The 21,356-nt window shown below is 34.9% G+C and overlaps 1 protein-coding gene across 1 annotated transcript in view; it reads right to left on the reverse strand.

The window, feature by feature from the left end:
- The window catches only part of Slc15a5 (solute carrier family 15 member 5), an 87,179-nt gene extending 66,238 nt beyond the window's left edge, over positions 1 to 20,941 (reverse strand). Inside the window, exons 1-3 of the mRNA XM_063237580.1 lie at positions 20,581 to 20,941; positions 15,779 to 16,001; positions 5,547 to 5,716 (exon numbers count right to left, since the gene is read on the reverse strand). Of these exons, the coding sequence (XP_063093650.1) occupies positions 5,547 to 5,716; positions 15,779 to 16,001; positions 20,581 to 20,941 (754 nt within the window). The remainder of the gene's footprint in view (positions 1 to 5,546; positions 5,717 to 15,778; positions 16,002 to 20,580) is intronic.
- Between the last annotated feature and the right edge of the window lie 415 nt (positions 20,942 to 21,356).

A 21,356-nucleotide genomic window follows, 5' to 3' on the forward strand; every position in this document is an offset into this window, starting at 1 on the left:
TTCTCAAGAAGACACAGATGGAAGAGTGGAGGAACACACAAAAAAGGAGAGAAATGTTTGATGAAGAATATAAAGAAAACCTAGAATACATGAAGCAGATTCAAAGAGATTACCAGGAAATTAAAAACTCCATTGAAAGCTGGCAAAGCTGCTTGAAAGACACTAAGGATAGACTATCAAAATTTGAAGACAGGTTTGCAATGTGTGATCATGAAAGGAAAGATCTCTTAAAAATAACAAGGAAACAGGCAGTAACAATATGAAAGCTAGAAGATGATAAGAGGATCTATAACTTAAGAATAAAGAATGTGAATGAAGAAACAGGGGTAAAAACAAAGGAAATACAAAGGCTATTCACCGAAATAATTAAGCAAAACTTCCCAAGCCTATGAAAAGGAAGTGATACTCAGATGTTTGAGGCATACAGAACTCCAGCCACCTACAACCAAAACAGACTTACACCCAGGCATATAATAATCAAGATCCCAGAAATTCAATATAAGGACAGAATATTAAAAGCCATCACAGAAAAGAAACCTATTACCTATAAATGAAAACCCATCAAAATCATGGCAGACTTCTTGACACAAACCGTCAAATCAAGAAGAGTTTGGAACGAAGTATTCCAAGCCCTGAAAGAAAATAACCTCCAGCCCAGATTGATGTACCCTGAAAAAATGTCTCTAGAAATTAATTGAGAAACAAGATGCTTCCAATACAAAGAATAACTGGGGGAATTTGCAAACACCAATCCAACTCTACAGAGAATATTGAAGGACATTCTAGAGAGAGAGAGAGAAAAAGTACCGGGATTTCAAGAATAGTGGCAGAGAGGCCTCAATGAATGGGGCAGAAAGTGGAATGAAGGAGAAAAGCAGACAGCTAATAGCAGAAAAATAGCACAGCAGAAATGAGGTAGAGAAGATTGGCTATAATCTCTAGGACAGATGGCCTTGATACAATAAAAAAAAGAAAAAGAAACCCAGGCAGAGTAGATCAGAAGATAGAATCCACTGAGATGCTCTGTATAGGAAATATAATAACCTGAAAAAGTGTTTATGGGCCAAAAATCAAATATGAGAAAACAATGCTCTATGTGATAGGGAACCAGAGAGTAATAGGGGCAACTTGACCAGCCCATGCTGATAAGTTAGAAAGACAGACTTTTGTAGATAAAGGAATGCAACTTGAGATCAAGTCCAAGAGTAAGAAGATTTGGAACCACTTAAATAGCAGGTTGCCCCTGCAATCTAAAAACTGAGGGAGTTGGTGGGACCCAAAATGCACAGTGTACCCCTATGGGAGTGAAATGGTCTAAAAAAAGAAGGCAGAGGATATTGTTAATAGTGTATTAGGATTTAAAACCTCATTACTCACACTGCTCTGTTTAGACAGATTATACTCTGTTCCAGTTTGTCTACTTGCACTAGATTTGAGGGCACAGACAGCTATCCCAAAAATAACAGGATATAGTTTGGTAATCATCCTTAATTTCCTATTAACTTAATCTGAAGCCCTGTATAACTTGTACTGTTTTTCCAGACTGATCTTAGTTGAATATGGTTTGTTAGATTGCTGCTTGACAGATTTTATTCAAATCTGTTATGATTGATAGTATCAAGTCTGTATAGGCAACTACACTGAAGATGACAAGATTCACTAGGATACCCATTCTGGTTTGATTGTTACCTGCATTTGAAGTTTTACACTATCTACAATGTTTTGTTTTTATTAATACTGTTATGTACTGCTATATTCAATTGTACTATGCCTGACGATATATGCAATTCTATTGAAGATAACAAGAGACAACATAGTAACCATTGTAGAATATCTTGTACTGTGGTTTTATATGACTATTTTATTTCATGTTTTTATAGGAATATGTTTTGTTTTGTCTTTTGTTTCTCTCTCTAATACAGAAAGGATAGAAATACATGTAGAGATTCATGCATGTGTAGAACCTATAAACAGTTTATGAGAACTGATTATATAATGCATGATGAAATGAACAAATATGTTGAAGAAAAAGAGACACTAAGTACCCAGTGATGATCCCATAGCATCATGATGTGAAATCCAGAAATACTATTATTCTTTGTTCCGAGTGATTTTAGCCTGTTTTGTTTTGTTTAATCTCAACATACATGACGGTATGGATAGCTATTTTGAAGAGAATGAGAGACACAATGACAGCCATTGTTGACTTCCCTGTTGTCTGATCTTCAAGACCTAAAACGCCTTCCTCATCTTGTTCAGACCAGTTCTATACTATGTTGTTTCATGCGAATTCTCTGTATTTGAAGATACGGTTAACTTTTGGAAGAAAACAGACAATATGATAGATAGTGAAGGTCTCTGATTGTCTTGCTTTGAAATTTATGTATCTTACATTGCTTTTTTATGTTCTATTTTGTTCTGTTCTGTAGTGCTAAATTTTACCCTTTTTAAAATAAAAAATTATTTTAAAAAACTTGTATATGGAAGAATAACAAGAAGTCAAATTTAAAAAATTATCATAAATGAGTACTAACATTTGCAACTTTCATCAGAGACTAAAGATTAATAGACCCAGATATAAAAATCTAAAAATTGTCATGAAAGAGATCACAAAGAAAGCTATTCCTAAACAGTGGGTTGAAGAACTCACACAAGAATTTAGAAAATATCTAGAAACCAAAGAATATAAAAACACAACATAAGAAAAATTATGAGATGCAGCAAAACAATAAGAATTAAGAGAATTTTTAATAGCTAATTTTTACATGAAAAAGAAAGATTGCAAATCAAAAATTTAAACAACACTCAAAAAACTAGAGGAACAAAAGCAAACTGAAGTCAAAGTCAGAAATAGGCAGGAAGTAAAAATAGAAGAGAGATAAACAAAATAGAGCGTGGAAAAACCATAGAGAAACATGATAAAAACAAGTTTTTGTGTTTTTGGAAAGTCAACAAAATTGACAACCTGTACTCAGGCTAAGAGAAAAAGAAAATGTTCAAGGAGCTAAAATTAGAAATAAAAAAGGATACTGCAATTAGTGCCACAGAAATAAAAAGGATTAAAAGAGACCACTGCAAGCAATTACTGTATATACCAACAAATTGTATAAACTAAAAGAAATGGACACTTTCCCAGAAGAATATCATCTAGTGGAATTGAATTGTGAAGAAACAAGAAGTCTGAAAAGACCCAAACTAGTGAGAAGATTGAAGCAATAATCAAAACGCTCATAGCAAACAAAAGCCCAAGTCTAAAACACTTCACTGGAGAATTCTACCACTTACACAAGAGTTAACATCAATCTTTTTAAAATTCTTCCAAAGAATCTAGAGATAAAAACTTTTCAAAACATTGTATGAGGTCCAGTACTGCCCCAGTACCAGATCAGTCAAAGATAAAATAAAAAACTACAGATAAATATTCTTGATAAATATTCATTCCAATTTACTACACAAAATAAGAGAAATTCAATGGCACAGTGAAAGGTCACAAAGGACAACCAAATGGAATTTATATCTAGAATGCAGAGATGGCTCAACATATAAAAATTAACCAGTATACCTCTGATTGTCATAATTTTTTGCCTTGAAAAAACTGGGTTTGGATATACAGTGTAATCGATATAGTTATTATTTGGTTATAAAAATTTGTGTTTTTTTATGAAATGAAAATGTAATACATCACATTAAAAATTAAGGACAAAAGCATGGGATCATATCAGTGGATGCAGAAAAAGACCTTTGACAAAAAGCAGTGCTTTTTGATGACAAAAATCACGTAACACAGTACGAATAGAAGAAAACTTACTAATATAATAAACATCATGTATGAAAAGCCCATAGAACATTCTCCACTGAGATTACAGACTTTTTCCTATAAGATGAGGAGCAAGACAAAGATGCCATTTTAGCACCTATTTTTAAACATGATACTCAGAGTTCTTAAAAAATAAAGCTATAAAATAAAAAAATAAAATTATGCTTATTCAGAGATGTCACTATCTTCTTTTATTGAATTCAACACACTACATGCACACACACACACACACACACACACACACACACAATATTAGAACCAATCAATGATTTCTACAAAGTTTCAAGATAAAACACCAACAACCACAAAAAATTTATTTGTACAAATTGCAACATTAATCTTCAAAAAAGGTTTTTAATGACATTTATTATCTCATCAAAAAGACAGATAATTATAAATGAACCTAACCAAGTACATCAAAAGTTTATGTACTTTAAAATGCAAAAATTTTAAAACAATTTGGAGATATAAATAAATGGAAAGGAATCTCATGTTCATGAATAGGAAGATTTAATATTGTTCATGCATTCATACTACCCAAAGTGATTTATAGATACAGCTCAATCCATATCCAAGACTACCAACATATTTTTGCACAAATTAAAAATATTAAAGTTCATCTGAAATCTCAGGGGACTTTGAATGGTAGAAGACATTTTGAGAAACAATGGTTGGATACTTTATATTTCCTGATTTAAAAACACACAACAAAGCAACAGTAATAGAAAATGTGTGCTCTTTTTATAGAGATAGACATATAGGTTCATGGAACAGAAGAGAAAGCCCAGAAATACACCTGTGTGCATATGGACAAATGATTTTTCAATAGTGTGTCAAACTATGCAATGGGTAATGGACAGACTTTTCAACAAACAGGGTAGGGAAAGCAGGTATCCACTGCATGACCACACTTGTGTGGAAGCTAAACAATTGATCTCATAGAATAAAATAATAAGTACAGAAGGCTGGAGAGAGTGGAGGGAAGGGAGACATGGAAGATGGATCAGTCGATAGTAAGCTATACTTCAGAACAAAGCCTGATGTTTACTGCACAGTATGGTATGGTGACTACAGCCAACAGTGATGCATTGGGCATTTAAAAAGCTATTACCATAAAGGAATGATAGATGCTTATGGGGATAAGTTCCTTTAATCTAAATGTTATAATATGCATATATATGTATCTATATATCATAAGATATATCACAGATATGTAAGATTTTTATGTATAACTTAAAACTATTTTAAATTAAAAACTTCTCCCTCCACACATATGTATATGAATGATAATGATACTGTTATTGTTTTTAAAAAGCTCTTGATTTTATGTATATATATTAGCAAATTATATAATATACATTAAATGTAAGCATGTATAGCTAGATACACTGATGAAATTTTATAATAGTTCCCGCTTTGAATTTTCAGACTGAGATGAATAAAAAGTCAGTGGCCATAAAATGGTAATAGTCAAAGATGAGAGCTAGATAGATGAAGTATACTTATGAATTATTTTCTACCTTTCATTTGAAATATTACCCTATTAAAATACTTTCTCCACAAAGCAAGAATAAAAGAAGAAAGAGATTATAAATATTATTGCAAGTCTGTTGCTATCAAGTATAATAATTGGAAGAATCTTCAAATTCTGTGGGTTCAAAGAAGCTACAGGGAAACCAGAAAGGAGGCATATCAAGAAAAAAATTTATGTAGAGTATGATTTACTTACATTTTTCTGGCTGATAAACCAGCTTATAGTATACCATATGAAGAGTTATCAGAGCCATCAGTGCAGACACGAAAGGAGTAAACAAAATAAAGGCCCAGGGCCGTGAGTATTGGATATAAGAAATTCCCAGAAACACGACAGTTGCGGTTAAGTTCGTGAGCCAGTGAAACCTGGTGTATGAGAAAGACAAAATCGAGAATATTACAGAGTCATTTTAAATGATAATTACTATCTTTAATGCTTTTATTCAAAAGTAAGCTATAAAGTGGTGGCGTGTTAAATACACTAAAAGTGTACTTCATTATCTCAATCAGAGGCAGATGAACTTTTTTTTGGGAAACAGTCGGATGGTAAATATTTTAGGTCCTGTAGGCCAATGACCTTTATGCAAACTACTTAACTCTTTGGTGCATCTGAGGAAGCATGCACCTTGCCCTCTCAGCTTTATGGACCTAGAAAAGCTGATTGCTGAGTCAACTATTCAAATATATTCCAATTTTGTACAGGAAAGTACAGGAAACCACAGAAAATTCAGCATTGCCTAGCTTAACTCAGCTATTAAACCAAATAAATGAATGACATTTGGATAAACCCTTCAGTTTCTTTTCCCAAACACTGAATTACTATCATAAATATGTACCTACTCTCATACTGTGGTCTGAAAGTTTGACAGAAATAATCTCTACCTCTCAATGTTTAATTGAGTCTACATCTGTCACTAAAATCCTATAGCAAAGGAGGGAACTTGATGTGAAAGTAAAAAAAAATTATTGATGTAAAATTAAATGCAATAAAACTCATTTAATTATATAGTGTGCAAACACCAATAGATTAATGTTTTCATACACTGACATTATCACTGAAGTTTAAATGGCTCACTTGATTGGATTACTACTATGTGGGATAATCTCTCCTTGATTAACTCAAAGGAACTGATTAAAGACCTTAATGACCTCTGCAAAATCTTTTCACTTTTGCCAGAAAACATAATCAGAGGAGTGATGTTCATTATCTTTGCCACAGGTAACACGCTGTATTGCTTCTCAGGAGGGTGCGTTTATGCCAAAGGATGGTCTACCAGGAGCCATCCTATGATGAGCCTACCACATTTCTAACTAATTTCTTTCCTCCCTTCCTTCCTTCTTTCCTTCTCTTTCCCCTTTCTCCCTGCGTTCTGTCCTTTTACCCCTCTAAGTGAAAGAAGTAAAGTCAACTGTTATAGCTGCTATGAGAAAGAGATATTGAGATTTGAAAACAAAAGAAAAGTTTAGAAATCATCATCCAAAGGAGGAGAGAGATTTGGAACTATTTAATTGTTAAAAATGTATTACAGTAAAAGACACATCACTATTAATCTCTCTCAAGATACTGACTGATCCTCACTTCAAACATGTTTATCTCTTGGAGCTTGCCAGTTTCTCAAGCAGTTGGGGAAGTCTTCTTTCATGAGTGTCTTTGGTTATGCTGTCATGGCTGGCTTAATGTTCTTAACTGATTCAAAGCGTTCATCTTTTCATAGTTATTTTGCCTTTGGGGACAAACCAGAAATGACATGATGCCAGGTGAGGTGAATTAGGAGGCTGAAGGCACACTTTCCACTGGGTGGCACTTGACAACAGCATTCACCATATTTCTAAAGGTACCCCGTAAAGACGTGAAAGAAGACTTTCACAGCTGTTGCGGAAAGTGGCAGATGATAGGATAAGTGTGTCAAAGCAAGGGAGACTTTTTCAAGGTGATTAATATCTTTTAGTTTAATAAGTATTTTTAAAAACTCTTTGTATATGTCAATCACATCTTGTATAAATGCTGGGCAGTGGAAATGGACCACTTTGACCTCATGAATTTAATGTGATCACAGTCTGTGTGATTTGTGTAGTTTTTCCAGATTTGTTTGTGGTACAGTCCAACAAGTGCAATAACTGAATGGGTGAAGACTTGAATTTACCCGAGATTGATTCCCGTTGATGTAGAAATAGTGCATGATGTAGAAACAGTCACACCACATGGATATACATACATTCACGTGTATAGAAGCACAATTTATAACAGCTAAATCTTGGAAACAGCCCAAATGCCCATTAACTTGTGAATGGATAAAAAAGACATGCTTTTAGTTTTTTTATTCAGTAGATTGCTACTTGGCCATAAAAAAGGATAAATTTGATATATTTATAGGTAAATGGATGAACCTTCAGACTGTAGTAAGTGAAATAAACCAAACACATATGTGTAAATATCTCATTATTTCCACAGTGTGAGCAACTTAAATTGTTGTAAAGAAGGACCAGGATGTATACTAGATTATGAAAAAGGAAGAAAATGCTCAATTGGGAAGGGGAACAAGGGAAGAAGGAAGAGGAAAGGAAGGAAGAGAAAAGACAAAAAAGAAAAGAAGGAAAAAACGAAGCAAAGCTTTTGTAAATAAAGAGGGGCGGAGTGGTTGAAGGGAGGTTAAGAGAATGGGAAATAAAAAGAGGAATTGAGCTAAGTCATGTAAAATCAAATTTATCTTGCTATTATTTTCTTATTAATCTATATTTGGGTGTTTGAAATTATCTTTTGTTCATCCATTATTAATTATATTGCTATTATTAGTTTGAGGCTAGTAAGCCAGGGTAAAATACAGGAAGAGAAGATGGAGCAGGTCTTGTTCAGATTATTTAGGACCTTGTGTACCTGGTAGGAGTTTGGATTTTATTCTCCATGCATTCAGAAGTCATTTCAAAGGAACCAACAGGAGCCTGGTAAAATCTGATCTTTAAGCACAAACACGAAAAGATTATTGTGTCAATTCTATGAACTGTAGCCATGGTAAATGGACTAATCATATTTATTGTAATAGTCTAGATGACAAGTAATAGTGACCAGAGTGGAGGCAAGGGGAAGGGATTGAAGTGGGTAGATATGTGACATATATTTGGAAAAGAAACATCAAATTATGCTGGTTTCCTCACTGCCCCAAAAAGGCATTCACTCATATTTGTCTGTGAAAATTTTCATGTGCCTTAGGTTCCCCTGTCTCACTTTCAAAGTTTCATAGCAAGTCTCCATATTTTCGTTCAGCGATCTTTCAGAATATGTTCTCTGAACTTTGAAAGCAAATGTCCATTCTCTCCAATTGTCTCACATCTGTTAGTTTGCCTCTGTAATTTATAGATTGCCAAAGCTGCGGATGACAAAATCTTATTCTTTATTTCTACTCCATCTCAATGGCACCAAGCACAGTGGTAGGACCACAATGAATAAATAGTAAATAATTAAGTGATTAATAATATGGTGTCTATTATAAAATCATTCAATTAAACTCAATAATTTAAAAACTCAATAATTGGGGGCTGGGGATTTAGCTCAGCAGCGTAAGCACCTGCCTTGCAAGCAGGCAGTCGTGAGTTCAATCCCCGGACCGATTAAGAAAAAAAAACCTCAATAATTGATAATTGCAAGTAGTAAGGTGCCAGGCATGGCCATGCAGGGCAAACCAGTTTACAGTGGCCCACTAACAGAAATTTATTTATCATAATATGGATGAGGTACAAAGCTGGAATTTTCTAAGACAGAGTTTCTAGGCTGAGCCTCAGGTTATTCTTTCATGTTGTACACTTGAATTGTAGCTGCAGCAACTGAGAAGCCGGAAGTAATAGTAATATGAGGGTCCTTTCAATCTTGAAGAACATATGCCCTTGCTTTTTTAACATTAAGCATTGCTGAGAAAATCCAAGAGGACCCTGTGGATTTTGAGTATACCATATGGTGATAGAAAGTGAATTGTTCCAAACAGGGTCAAAGAAAATTACAATTATTCTGAGACTTAAATCTTGGGAAAGGTAGTTAGAAACCAAAGAATTATAGTGCTGAATGTCTCTGTGTAGGAAGAGATTTCACATAAAATGCTAAATGTATTTTAACAAATAGTCCAAATCTATTTGATTGTATAATTTTCTAAAACAGCTACCTAGTGTAGTTATATTTTGCATATATCTTTGTTGATCCATGAACAAGATAAGCCATAGATAATTAAGGTTAAAATTATATATATATATATATATATATATATATATATATCTGTAAAAAATAAAAGGAATAAAAATCTACAGTTGTCAAATTCACCATTAAGGCTCCTTACATCTCATAGCTCACTAGCAAATTGAATATATAAAGCACCTCTCACATGGAAAGTCAGAGAGCAAAGCACTAAAGCAAAACAAATACCAGTGATTAAGGAAAATTGAAGCAGCAGTGAAAATATGTTTCTTTAGTCTACTTTTAAATACAGATTGGGAACTGCAAATAACTGGGAATGTACGATTGGTAATTTTTTTGTCTTCATGATTCTATGGTGTTGAATACATACAAGAAAAAAAGTTGCTGCAAAGCTCGGCAATCCTTCTGAAATTATTTGTTTTAAACATCCACTTGAGCATTTTGTAATTTATTAGATTGAACAATTTTGATATGCTTCAGATTTATCTTAAATAACTAATTTGCAGATATAAAGATGAGGAGGCAATTTCTTTTGCAAGTTGCTGGTCTTTGTAGCATTAGTGTATAGTTTCAAGACCCCAGAGTGAGTATTTCATTCCGTGTTGAATGATACTGAGATGATCCTCAGAGGATCTGTGCCTCTTCAATGGGATAAAACTAAACTGATTAGAGGAGGGAGTGAAACACATCAACACTGATTTCAGGGTGTATGGTCATTGCTCCTTTCAAGATAACTGTGGGCCACTGTTGAATTTCAAGGATTCTGACAGCAGTATATTTGCAGAAACAAGAAGTAAATAGAAATTTTAGTTTCTCCTCTAATCTAAAAATTTTCTTTAGCAGAGCTGTTGAAAGTCAATTTAATAAAAGATAATTGATCTTGATGAATAGACAGCAACATTAAAGTAGAAATTTTATTTTTAATTGAGAAATGTTGGGGAAATTTCTTTCTCTTTCTTGCACTTTTGACCCATTTTCATTACCTTCTTGCTTCCTTATCTTTTGGCAACACCCCAGTTTTTGACAGTAGTAGAGGACTGAACCCATGACCTTAGCGCTGAGCCACAGCCCTAATCTTGTTTTTATTTTTATTTTTTTATTTTGAGACAGGGTCTTGCTAAGCTGCCTAGGCTTGTCTTAAACTGACAAGATTAAAAGAGAGTGCATGAAAAACCAGGAGGCAACAGGAACAGTAAGAAATGTAAGAACTTTTTCTTCTTTTCTTTTTTTCCTCAGTATTCTTTAGTTCCCACAGTTAAGTGTGTTTAGAGAGAAATTCTGAGTGCATTTCCTTCAAGCTTACAGTTTGACACATTAAAGGAGGAAGTGCCTATTGTTCTTAGGGTGAGAGAGTGGAATTTATGAAGCTTGGCTAGTGCCAGTGCAAGAAGAATTTTAGAAGGTCTAGTGACTTTTTTCAATGCTATTTATAGGCCACATGTCAGTATTCAACCAAAGGATATTTCGAGTATTAAAAAGATTTTAGTATGAACCACTTTCATCCTGTTAGCTGAAGTGTACCTTATAAATTGTGATTTTTTTACTCTCAAAGAATATAAATAGATACATACTTTGTTTCCTAAAGATTATACAGAATTTCTCAATCAGATGGATTCCTAAAATGATGAAAATTACAACAAACTTCCAAAAATTTCCAAAGTAACCTGGCAGAATAGATGTGCTCAATCTGTATTAAATTCCATTTCACTAGAATCAGTTTGCAGCCCTCTTTCCTATGACATAGTTTTCAGAATTTATTTGTTCATGTCAATCACTTAGAGTACTTGTTTTAGTTGGAACATTTTGTCTTCCATGAACTGTTGAACTGTTACCCTGCATTACACCCCTGTTAAGAGGTGGGGACTTTAGTCATGGAGATGGCCCTTTGGGAGTAGGAGTCATTCCTTTGTGAAAGAGGTCCAAGAAAGCTCTTGTGGCCCTCCATCACGTGAGGACACAGCGAGAAGCTGGTGATTTGCAACCAAAGGAGAGCTATCACCAGAACCTGGCTACCTGAGTACATGGAAGACTTCATGCTGGCTTCCAGACCTCTGAAAAACACATTTCTAATGTTTATAAGCCAACCAATCTATAGTGATTTATTATAGCTGACAGAACAGACTTATTAAATATGTACCTTTGAGACTTATTACAAATGTACATTCCTTAACTGTCTTAGGAAATTCTGGTTCAGGAGGTTTGGGAATTGGAAACATTTTAACAAGCCTTTCAGATTATTAAAACCAAACAAAATCATTTAAAGCAATGGTTCTTAACCTTAAATACTTAACTAAGGTTTTTAAAAAAATCCTGTTCGTTGAGTCCCACCTCACACTAACTTAATCAAGACTTGTGATGGCAGGGGCCACTGTTATAGCTTGTATCTGGATGCCCCCCAAAGCCTCATATGGTCATAGGTGGGGCTTTTTCAGAAGTGGATCTGAAGCATATGATGCTGGGGTTGATTCATGGTGCAATGCTAGGATTAAGGACACCAGGACTAAGGGTGTGAGTGTTACCCATATTTGGATAAGATATGAAGGACAGAAAGAGGCTTCCTTATTTGTCTCTTGCTTGCTTTTACTGTTTTCTGTCTGCTATAAAATGTTTCTCCTCTGCAATTCCCATGGCCATTCACCACACCTTGCAGCCAGTCAATTATGGACAGAAACCTGTATAAACTGTGAGCTAAATAAACGTTTCATCCTTTAACTCTGGATATTTTATCCCAGCAATGAGAAAAGTAACTATACCCGCTTAAACAGAAGTATGTATATTTTAAAGAATTTTCTAGTAATTTTAATGTGTATCTGGGATTGAGAATCATTGTTCTCAAGAAATCCTCAGGTGAATACTAAAACAACTTCTGGAAAAATGCTGTAGGATAAACACTTTTATTCAAAGTTTTTCTAAAAGAAAAGAAACTAGATTTAAGTAGATATCAAATCAAAACATTTCAGTTTGGGGTAAATATCACGTAGTGTCAATTTGAGTATAAAATATTCAAAATTTCTGGAATGGAATTAGTTTTGCTTTAGACATATTCAAAAACTTACCAACATTTTATTTGGGCCTTTAATCATGTATAATTCATTCTGGTAACCCTGTAGCAACAGACTGTGATATGCAGATAGGATGCAAATTATCAGGTGAAATAAGTAGAGATATGCAAAGCAAGATTTGAGGTTAATTGTGGGAGAATTTAAAATGATGGCCACGAACAGACTTAATTATGTACTTATACATGTATCTTTTTGCTTCCGGGAAAGAATGTGCACAGGTGTATTTACCTAGGTATCTTCACTGTGGTGACTTATAATTGTACACCTAAGATTTCGGAAAATACTAGAAGAGTCAGGTTCTGATCTGGATAATGGTATAAAGATATTGGAAGATTATTATACTTCTTGGTTTCAGGGAGTTTAGCTTTATTTTTCAATAAAGAACATAGTAGAAGAAAATCCAGTACCAGATGGTAATGTTGGCTAGGAGTGGTTTTCTCACCTATATTTGGCAGCCTAAATCGGAAGTGGTGCTTTGGATGCCTGAGACTTCCAGTCTGCACTACTCCACATGATCATCAGGAAACTTTAGGAGGTATAGATGCAATGACACATCTCATTAAAGGTCTCGCAGCTATGAGCATCTGACATCTGTGCTGAAAATAGGAGTGAACGCAGCCTGCAGTGGTTATAGATTCGCATGGTATGTTGTCTTATAAAGGCGAGACTGAAAAATCATGCTTTTTAGGCTCATAATTTCTGGGACAATTTTGACACGGAAAAATAGATTATGAGTTAATGGACTGCCTATTTTAAAGAAGGCTTACTGTTCAATGGGTTCCCTATGTCCCAACTTTGAGAAAATGACTTTAACAGATGACCTCTTCATCATTTATCAATAATAATGGCTATCGTAATTTCGACACCTATTGTGCATGATGATACTTTATGTATGAGCAACAGACAGCCCTCTGTAGTGTTCCCATTTTGTGTTTGAGGAACCTGGGACTCTGAGAGGTTAAAGTTGCTGGAGGCCATGAAACTCCTAAGTGACTCTGTCTGATTCCTCTCTGGCCGCCCACTCTGTGCATCCTGCCACCACCTCAAGCACTGTGTTCTGGAACAGACCTAGTAAACAGTTTTATAAGCTACAACAAGTCAATATTTGTAATAATTTTTCCTTTTTCTAATATTTAAAATGAAGAGGAAAAAGAGCTAAACTTATTGGTAGATTCAGTCTTCAAGGAGCTTACTGTCCAAACAGTCTTTTGCCTTGTTAAAGAATAACACTGATTCTTCATATACATTTCAAGATGCTTTAACTTTAGGTTTTAAAACACCACAAGCTACAGACATTCATTTTCACCCCATTCTCCATCCTCCTTCCCAAAGCCCTGAAGCACAAACCCACTGGGAGTCCTCTCTGCTTCCCAAAGGAAATATTTCATTCATATAATGTCTCCTTTGTAATCAACACTGAGAAATGTCACTTTGATTAAACACGACTCTGAATGACTAAGACCACAGTACAATAAATTCTCCTGAGCTATCTTTCAGAACAACAGATTGCTCTCCCGTCTTAATCCTCCAGAGTCTTATTTAATCAAAATGATGTTGCTAATTAAGGATTAAAACCTCCGAATAGAATAAAAAAGGATTTTTCTTTCTCCTTTGGGCAGGTCAAGGAGGAAGAATTTGCTATACGGAAGTAAGGGTCCCTTTCCCCCTTGGTTAAACTGCATTGTTCTTTGACACTAGGACTTAATCCAAAATAGACCTGAGTGATTTATAATTTTAATATAATGAGAGAGATACAGAAAGGGAGAGAGAGAGAGAGAGAGAGAGAGAGAGAGAGAGAGAGAGAGAGACGGAGAGAGAGAGACTTGGATAGCTGCATGTACCTAGATAACAGTTACTCAAAATCGTTTTTCATTTAATCTATTAAAATGAATTTTCTTAAAATATTTTGCTTGGCACTACTTTTGTCCATTGCTAACACTAATGAAAAGACAAAAAAAATGTTGGCAACCCATTTCACAAAAATAAAGGGAATAAAAGGCTTCATGTATCTGTATCAGTCAGCTTTCCATATCTGAGGCAAAATGCCATAAATACTCATTTTAAGAAGATGAAAGTTTTATTTTACCTCATGCTTGCAGTGCTATCTGTTCATGGTCAATGAACTCACTGTGTTGGGGCCTGTGGCAAAACATGTCATGGTGGGAAACAAGAGGGTGAAGATGCTCACCTCATGGTCTCCAAGAAGCAAACAGTGAGCAGGAGGAGCCAGGTTCTCAATATCCCCTTCAAGGCCACAGCCCCAATGACCTAACCTCCTCCCACTGGTTCCTCTGCCTCCCATCGGTACCACAGGCTGGAGACCAAGCCTCTGGCACGTAGACTTCTGGAGGCTATTTCAGATCCGAACTTTAGCAGTATCTCACATACATTTGACACTCACTGATGAATAGCAAAAATCAAAGAGAAATTCTGCATTAAATTCTGAACTTTTCCTTCAGAATTAAATCTCACTTCTTTTTCAAATTTCTATTACTAAATAGAAATTCATTGCTTCAAAAAGTGTATAAACTGATGAACTGTAGGAAATTATTAAAGAGACAAAGATTTAGAAAAGCATTTGGTTTTCATGAAAAAATTATTTTAGGTGTTTGACGTAAAGTGGGTGAGAAAAGGTACTTGTTAATATTTAAGAAATAGTAAAATATGCTTCCAAGTTTCTCATCACTTCTTTGCATTGGCCTGTGACTTTATAATATCTGCTAAACTATTTTATTATGGCATAGACATAACTACTAGTAATGGCTACCATTTTTTGGTCATCTACGTGCCAAGTTCTCTGCCAAAAATATATTTATGTTTCTGCTAAACCTTTCAGGTAGATAAAAATAAATGACTTGGTTAAGAGCATCCAGTGTATATGAAGTACAGTTGAGACTTCCACCCAGGACTATTTGCTCTAAAGGCATTTTATATTCAACATAACAAATCATTTTATATCTTCTTACTTGGATAAATTTATCAATGTATCTCAGGAAGGCACTGATAAGCCATTTTGGTCCATATCTGATCCCCTAGTTCCCATAACCATTGATTGAATCACCATCACATCATCGCATACCCGTTCCAATGACCATAGTTGCTATCAAAATGAACCAAACAATGAGAAAACCCAGAATGGAAAGAAGTATCATAAATCTGTTTTCTTTCTTAATAAGTGCTACTTACCAGTTAAAAAAAGACATTTGTTTCTTGGATCCACATTCTTGAGGTCCATAAGCATCCAATGGACAAACAATGGCTCTGATTCCTCCTGTGCCCAGGGAGATGGTCAGCAGTGCCACCTGAAACAGCCTGTTCTGCTCCTTTGTGGGTATGCTGTTTACCACATAGTAAGTGCCTAGATAGAAATCTTCCATGGGAAAAGCAACCACAGACAACAGAACAGTGCCTGTAGATACAAAGAAAAGGACAATACATCTAGCATAGATCCATGGAATCACCAACTCGCATCATGAAAGTTTTTCCTTTGATAGTAGCATTATGGTGTTGTTATCTTATTAAAATATTTGCATTAATCATTGTAATTCTGGGAGTAGCCTGATTTTGCTAAGTGTGAAGTATTTTTCCATTATGTATCTTAATGAACCCAGAATTCTTTTAGTCCCTTTCTCTTGCCCAAAGCTTGAACTATCTTTTCTCTCAGAATGTGTAAGCAAATTACATCGATTTTAACAAAATTAAAATGATGAGGAAATGTATCATATAAAACTCTATGATATCTCTATTATCCCCAAAACTACTCTGGAAGAGAAAATCACTGTTAGCACTGTTATTTGTTCTTAGACGAGTGATGGAAAAGACGACCACCTCAAATATCTGAGAAGCCTGTCCAAGTTTTTAAGAAGAATATTATGATAAAGAAAAACAACTCATTTTTTCATTTCTAGTTTTCTTCCTCTTTCAGTTCATTTCTTAGTGTCATTCTTCATGCAACCAGATGGATCCTTCCTTGTACACACAGAGGGGAGAAGGCTGGGAAGATGGGCATGGCCGAGGTTGCACGGTGCCAGGTGCAAGGACAGAAAGTGAGCATCCTTACATCTGTCTTCTAGAGGGCGCAGCAGATGACTCTCCTTGTCTGATAAAAACTAACAATACAGCCTCGTGTAACTTGATAAGGCTTTATCATTTGCAAAACATCTTCACACACCCTATGTTCCTCTTGAAAAATCTTTGCAATGTCAGCAAATAGACTTTATTGTACTAATTTGTCCAGAATTTAAGAGATTTTCCTAGTTTGTGGCAGAGTGGCTTAGATACAACTTACCTCTTCTTGGCCTTTCTACTCTCTAGTGGTCAAATCATTAAATTTTTTTGAAATAGCATTTCTCCCAACTATTATAAAATACTAATTCAAACTTCTGAAAAATTTAAAAATACAGAAGGGCATAAAAACTAATAAAAGTGCCCCTAATCTCATGATCCAGAGATAAACTTTACCATGAATCCCACTGTTACAAATAAATTTTGTTTAAATAACAGATTGACATTACACTGTTAGTTTTTTTAACTTAACCAACTAATATGAGCAACTTTTAATACTTCTGTTATATTCTTTTTCAACATGATTTCTAATGATGATGTGGGATTCTGTTATTTGTTTTAAAATCCCTCTTCAGTTACTGTGAATGAATATTGCAAAAATATTCTGACACATAAATTTTGTGCACACCTTTGATTACTTTCTAAGCCTAAGATCTTAATTAAAGGCATTCATAGTTTTAGTACCACTGGCAAATACTCCTTAAAAATGTAGCAAGTTTATCACCTACTAACAATACATGAGATGGCTTTCATCATGTTAGTCATCATCAAATTTTTATGGTTTGTCAGTTTTATTAGTAAAAAGTGGCTTCTCTATGTTAGTTTTGTACTTCACCTTATTAACGTGACATTAATATCCTTTGGTATGAATTTTATATAGTTGTATTATGTGGTTAGTCTTCTCAAATAGACTGTAAGTTTCTTCTAGATAAAAATGAAGTTTAGTATTTTCCGTTCTTTGCAGTAGCTTTTACAGGGTGATGAATATATATGCTCAGCTATTATCCAGCAACTGATTTTCTTCAAGGAAAATATGGAATTAAAATGTGACCAGCCAAATGCAGAGTTAATGATTCTCCCGTTACTCCTCAGCCCAGCAGTATGATGTGAGACCTGCCTAGGCACAGGGTCATACAAACAATTGTCAGAGAAACTAACTTATGTAGCAACCATTTGAGGACACAAGACTTCTAGTTTGTGTGGTACCTTTGCATAATTTAGGAAGGCACTTTACTTTCATCTTTTGAGAAAGTGTCATAACATATTGATTTCCTTAGAATAAAACTATGTGGTAAAATTTACATAATAACAAAAACACAAATTCATGACACATATGATAAAAATTCTCTACTTTGATTTGTGCTTGTGTCCCATCATCAGCATGCCTGCATTTGGCAACTGTCTACGTGGCATCACGCTATGCCATGTCCCCGTTATGCGGTGGGAGCCCTGGTTCTTCTCCGGGAGCAATGAATCTATCACAGAAATCAGTCATGGCGAACAATTATATTAGAATGGTAATTGAGATCATATAGGTATGATCACAGTGTGGTTATATACAGAAAAGCTAGCAGCAAACACTATGTGCTGTTGAAAGGACAGCAAAACTTTTCTAATCCTGGAAATGGGTTGAAAAGATAAGGGAAGGTGACAATTTCAGGCAGAAAGAACTTGTAAGATTAGAAAACTAGGAAGCATTCGAGAGGCAGTTCAACATCGTGGAACTGCATACTGAGACGAGTCTACAGAGGTAAATATGGTATGGATTTAAAGGTCTTTGCATACTAAATCAATAAATTTGAGTTTTATGTTTTAGATAGTAGGGCCAACATTTAAATTTCTTTTCCCAGAAAGTTGAAGTTGTTGGTAGAATAAAACCTGGACTGCAGGCAATCTGATGGCCCAGAAAGTAGCCCATGATCCACAAGAAGGAAGCTGCCTTCCTGAGCTAAGTAGATACTAATTCTGACAGAAGACACATTTCTAGAAGAACCTCTGTTATTCAGTGGCAAGCTAGAATTTGATGGCAGTTGTGAGTGGGATATAAAGAAGTAACTTGCATTATTGAAACGAATGGATATAAAGTCAATTCGGTTTTTGTTTTGCCAGGTTCCAAAGTTAAGATTTCTGCCTTTGTCTGGTGATTCACCCTGGAATGTAGCCTGGTGGGAATTATGATGTTAAATAAGATGTTAGCTAATACTACTGGTGTGGGCTGTTAGCAAGTTAAGGAAAATAAATTATTCACCTCTTTGCTTAAATATCTCCTTATCAGAAAGCATTCCTTGATAGAAAACAGCAATCTTGTCACTGTCCATTCCGTTCTTCCCTTACTCAGCTCTATTTTTCATCGTAATGTTTATTACTGCCTGACATAATATCTATTTACTTATTTATTTTCTCTCTTCTGTCACCTCAAAGTCAAATTCAACAGGGACAAACTGCTGTTTCATGGGTTGCATACCAAGACCCTGGAACAATGCCTGGCATAGTGAAATCAGTAAATAGAGAGCAAAATAAAGCATAATTAATAAGAAGCAAGGAGATAGATATTTCTTTAAAAGGAAGGAGATAAAGAGATGGAGGGAAGAGGGGAAGAGGAGAAAAAAGGAATAAAAGAATCAAGATGTGTTATGTGCATGTACCAATTTCACACAGGGAATTTTTAAAATTTTTTTCTTGAGACAGAATCTCACTATGTGGTTTGGGTGGCTTTGAACTCACTGTGTATCCCAGACTGCCCTGGAACATTCAGCAGTCCTCCTGTTTCTGACTCCTGACTGTTGGCATTACAGACACGCAACACCTCACCCAGATCAGCAATTTAGTTTTTATTTTACAAACTTAAGCAGTAACATTTTAGAAGTGTGAATCACACTCTTACCAATTTCTTCATTTACCACTGCCTGAAATCTTATGTTATGTAGATCACCCATATCTACCCTTCTCATTCTCATGCCTCTCCACCAGCATACACTTCAGCCTCACTTCTCACCATTGGTGAAGAGCACACTGCCTTCCCAAGATCCTCTGCTCAGAATCTGGGAGGTAACTTCGGCTCATTCATTGTGTTTATGTCTCTATTTAGTTGCCAGCCTTTTATATTTTCACATGTTCCTGCTGAATTAGTACTTCTCTATCATCTTGAGGCTTTTTTGGTCTATAGCCTCTCACAATGGTTTTCATTCTGTTTGTAGAAGAGAACTATTTCATGGATAGTATTTCATCATACATCTTCAGTAGCTTCTTATCTATGAAGAATAATTTGAATATTTCAGCTTAAATTGCTATACTATTAATTCACTCTCCTCTCTGTACCTTGTCAGACTATCTTGATTATTTTCCCCAACATTTTTCACAATCATTTTACTCCCAAACTTTTCAGACATATTTCTTTTTCTCTGTGTGGAGAAGCAGTGTAGGTTGAATTCACTAATTTTTAAAAGCATGCAATCATAGTTTTAAAAATATAGAAGTGTGTCTTCATGTGGCACCTTAATTGCTATATGATTAATTAAAAGATCACATTTTGGTAAAAATATTCTGTATGAACTTTAAAAACCCTTTTAGCACATTCTATCTTAATTGCGAAGCAAATGAATTTCACATTTCATATAGAATTTATCACAAATTGGGTTTGGAGAAAAACAAATGCATTCTAAGAAATATACGAGATAGGCATAAATAAATAATTACTGTAAAATATAATACAAGCAATGTTGTAGATATCAAAGTATCCTCTAACACATACACATATGCACATACATATTAACATTCTAAATAATATATGGCATGAAATACTATTTTCACTTTATTTATAACATTTTATGCTAAGAACAGGAATGGAAATACCATAAACTAAAATTTCTAACAGAAATCTATTCAGTTAAGTTATAAAACAACCCAGTCAGCGGGGAACTCACCTAGGAAATGTAGAAATAAGCAAACACACACCAGTTTGTTTCTTCCTTGGTAGACATCAGCAAGCCATCCCACAAACACAGGGGTGAGTATTGAAGTTCCAATAAAGCACAAATTCAGAATGGCTGCTTGGTAATTATTGTAGCCAAGCTCCACAGTGCAAAAGGGAATCATGTTGCAGACGACTTCAAAGAAAGTGAACCTCTCACACAGCTCCACCAGCAGCAAGCAGACCCCAACCTGAATTTTGGTCATAGAATATGATAACAAAAAATAACCACTCTGTTTTATTGTTTTCTCCTTCTCAGTACTGGGACTTACGGTTATGTTCTCATCAGGTTTTGTAAAGTCTGTAACAGACATGACCACCTTCCTTGAATACGCCTTACATTAATAATTTGGACTTAGGAATTTTTTAAAATCTCCATTCCTCTAATGAGAAAATAAGTGAGACTGGTACTTTGAATTTCACATCTCCCTGCTAAAATTTCTGAAGGATTTTTGCACATTAATGTTGTTCATTTTGATGATGCAGGAGCTCAGGAGAGACATGTGTATTTGAAAATTAGTACAGCCAAATCTGATTTGTTTGTTTAATTACTTAGAGACTAAATTAGGCTCTCCCTCCAAAATTATATCGAATCACAGGAATATAGTTGCATATGTGAGAAAACTCATCTGCCTCACACTGATAAAGGTTTAAATACTGAGGCAGAAGAAGTGGTTTCTTTCAGGAGAATTTGAGCACTAGATCAAAAATAATTTGAGTCTAATAATT

This window comes from Cavia porcellus, unplaced genomic scaffold, assembly GCF_034190915.1.
Source record: "Cavia porcellus strain 051 isolate PalLab524CR breed Dunkin Hartley unplaced genomic scaffold, mCavPor4.1 scaffold_27, whole genome shotgun sequence".
NCBI lineage: Eukaryota > Metazoa > Chordata > Mammalia > Rodentia > Caviidae > Cavia > Cavia porcellus.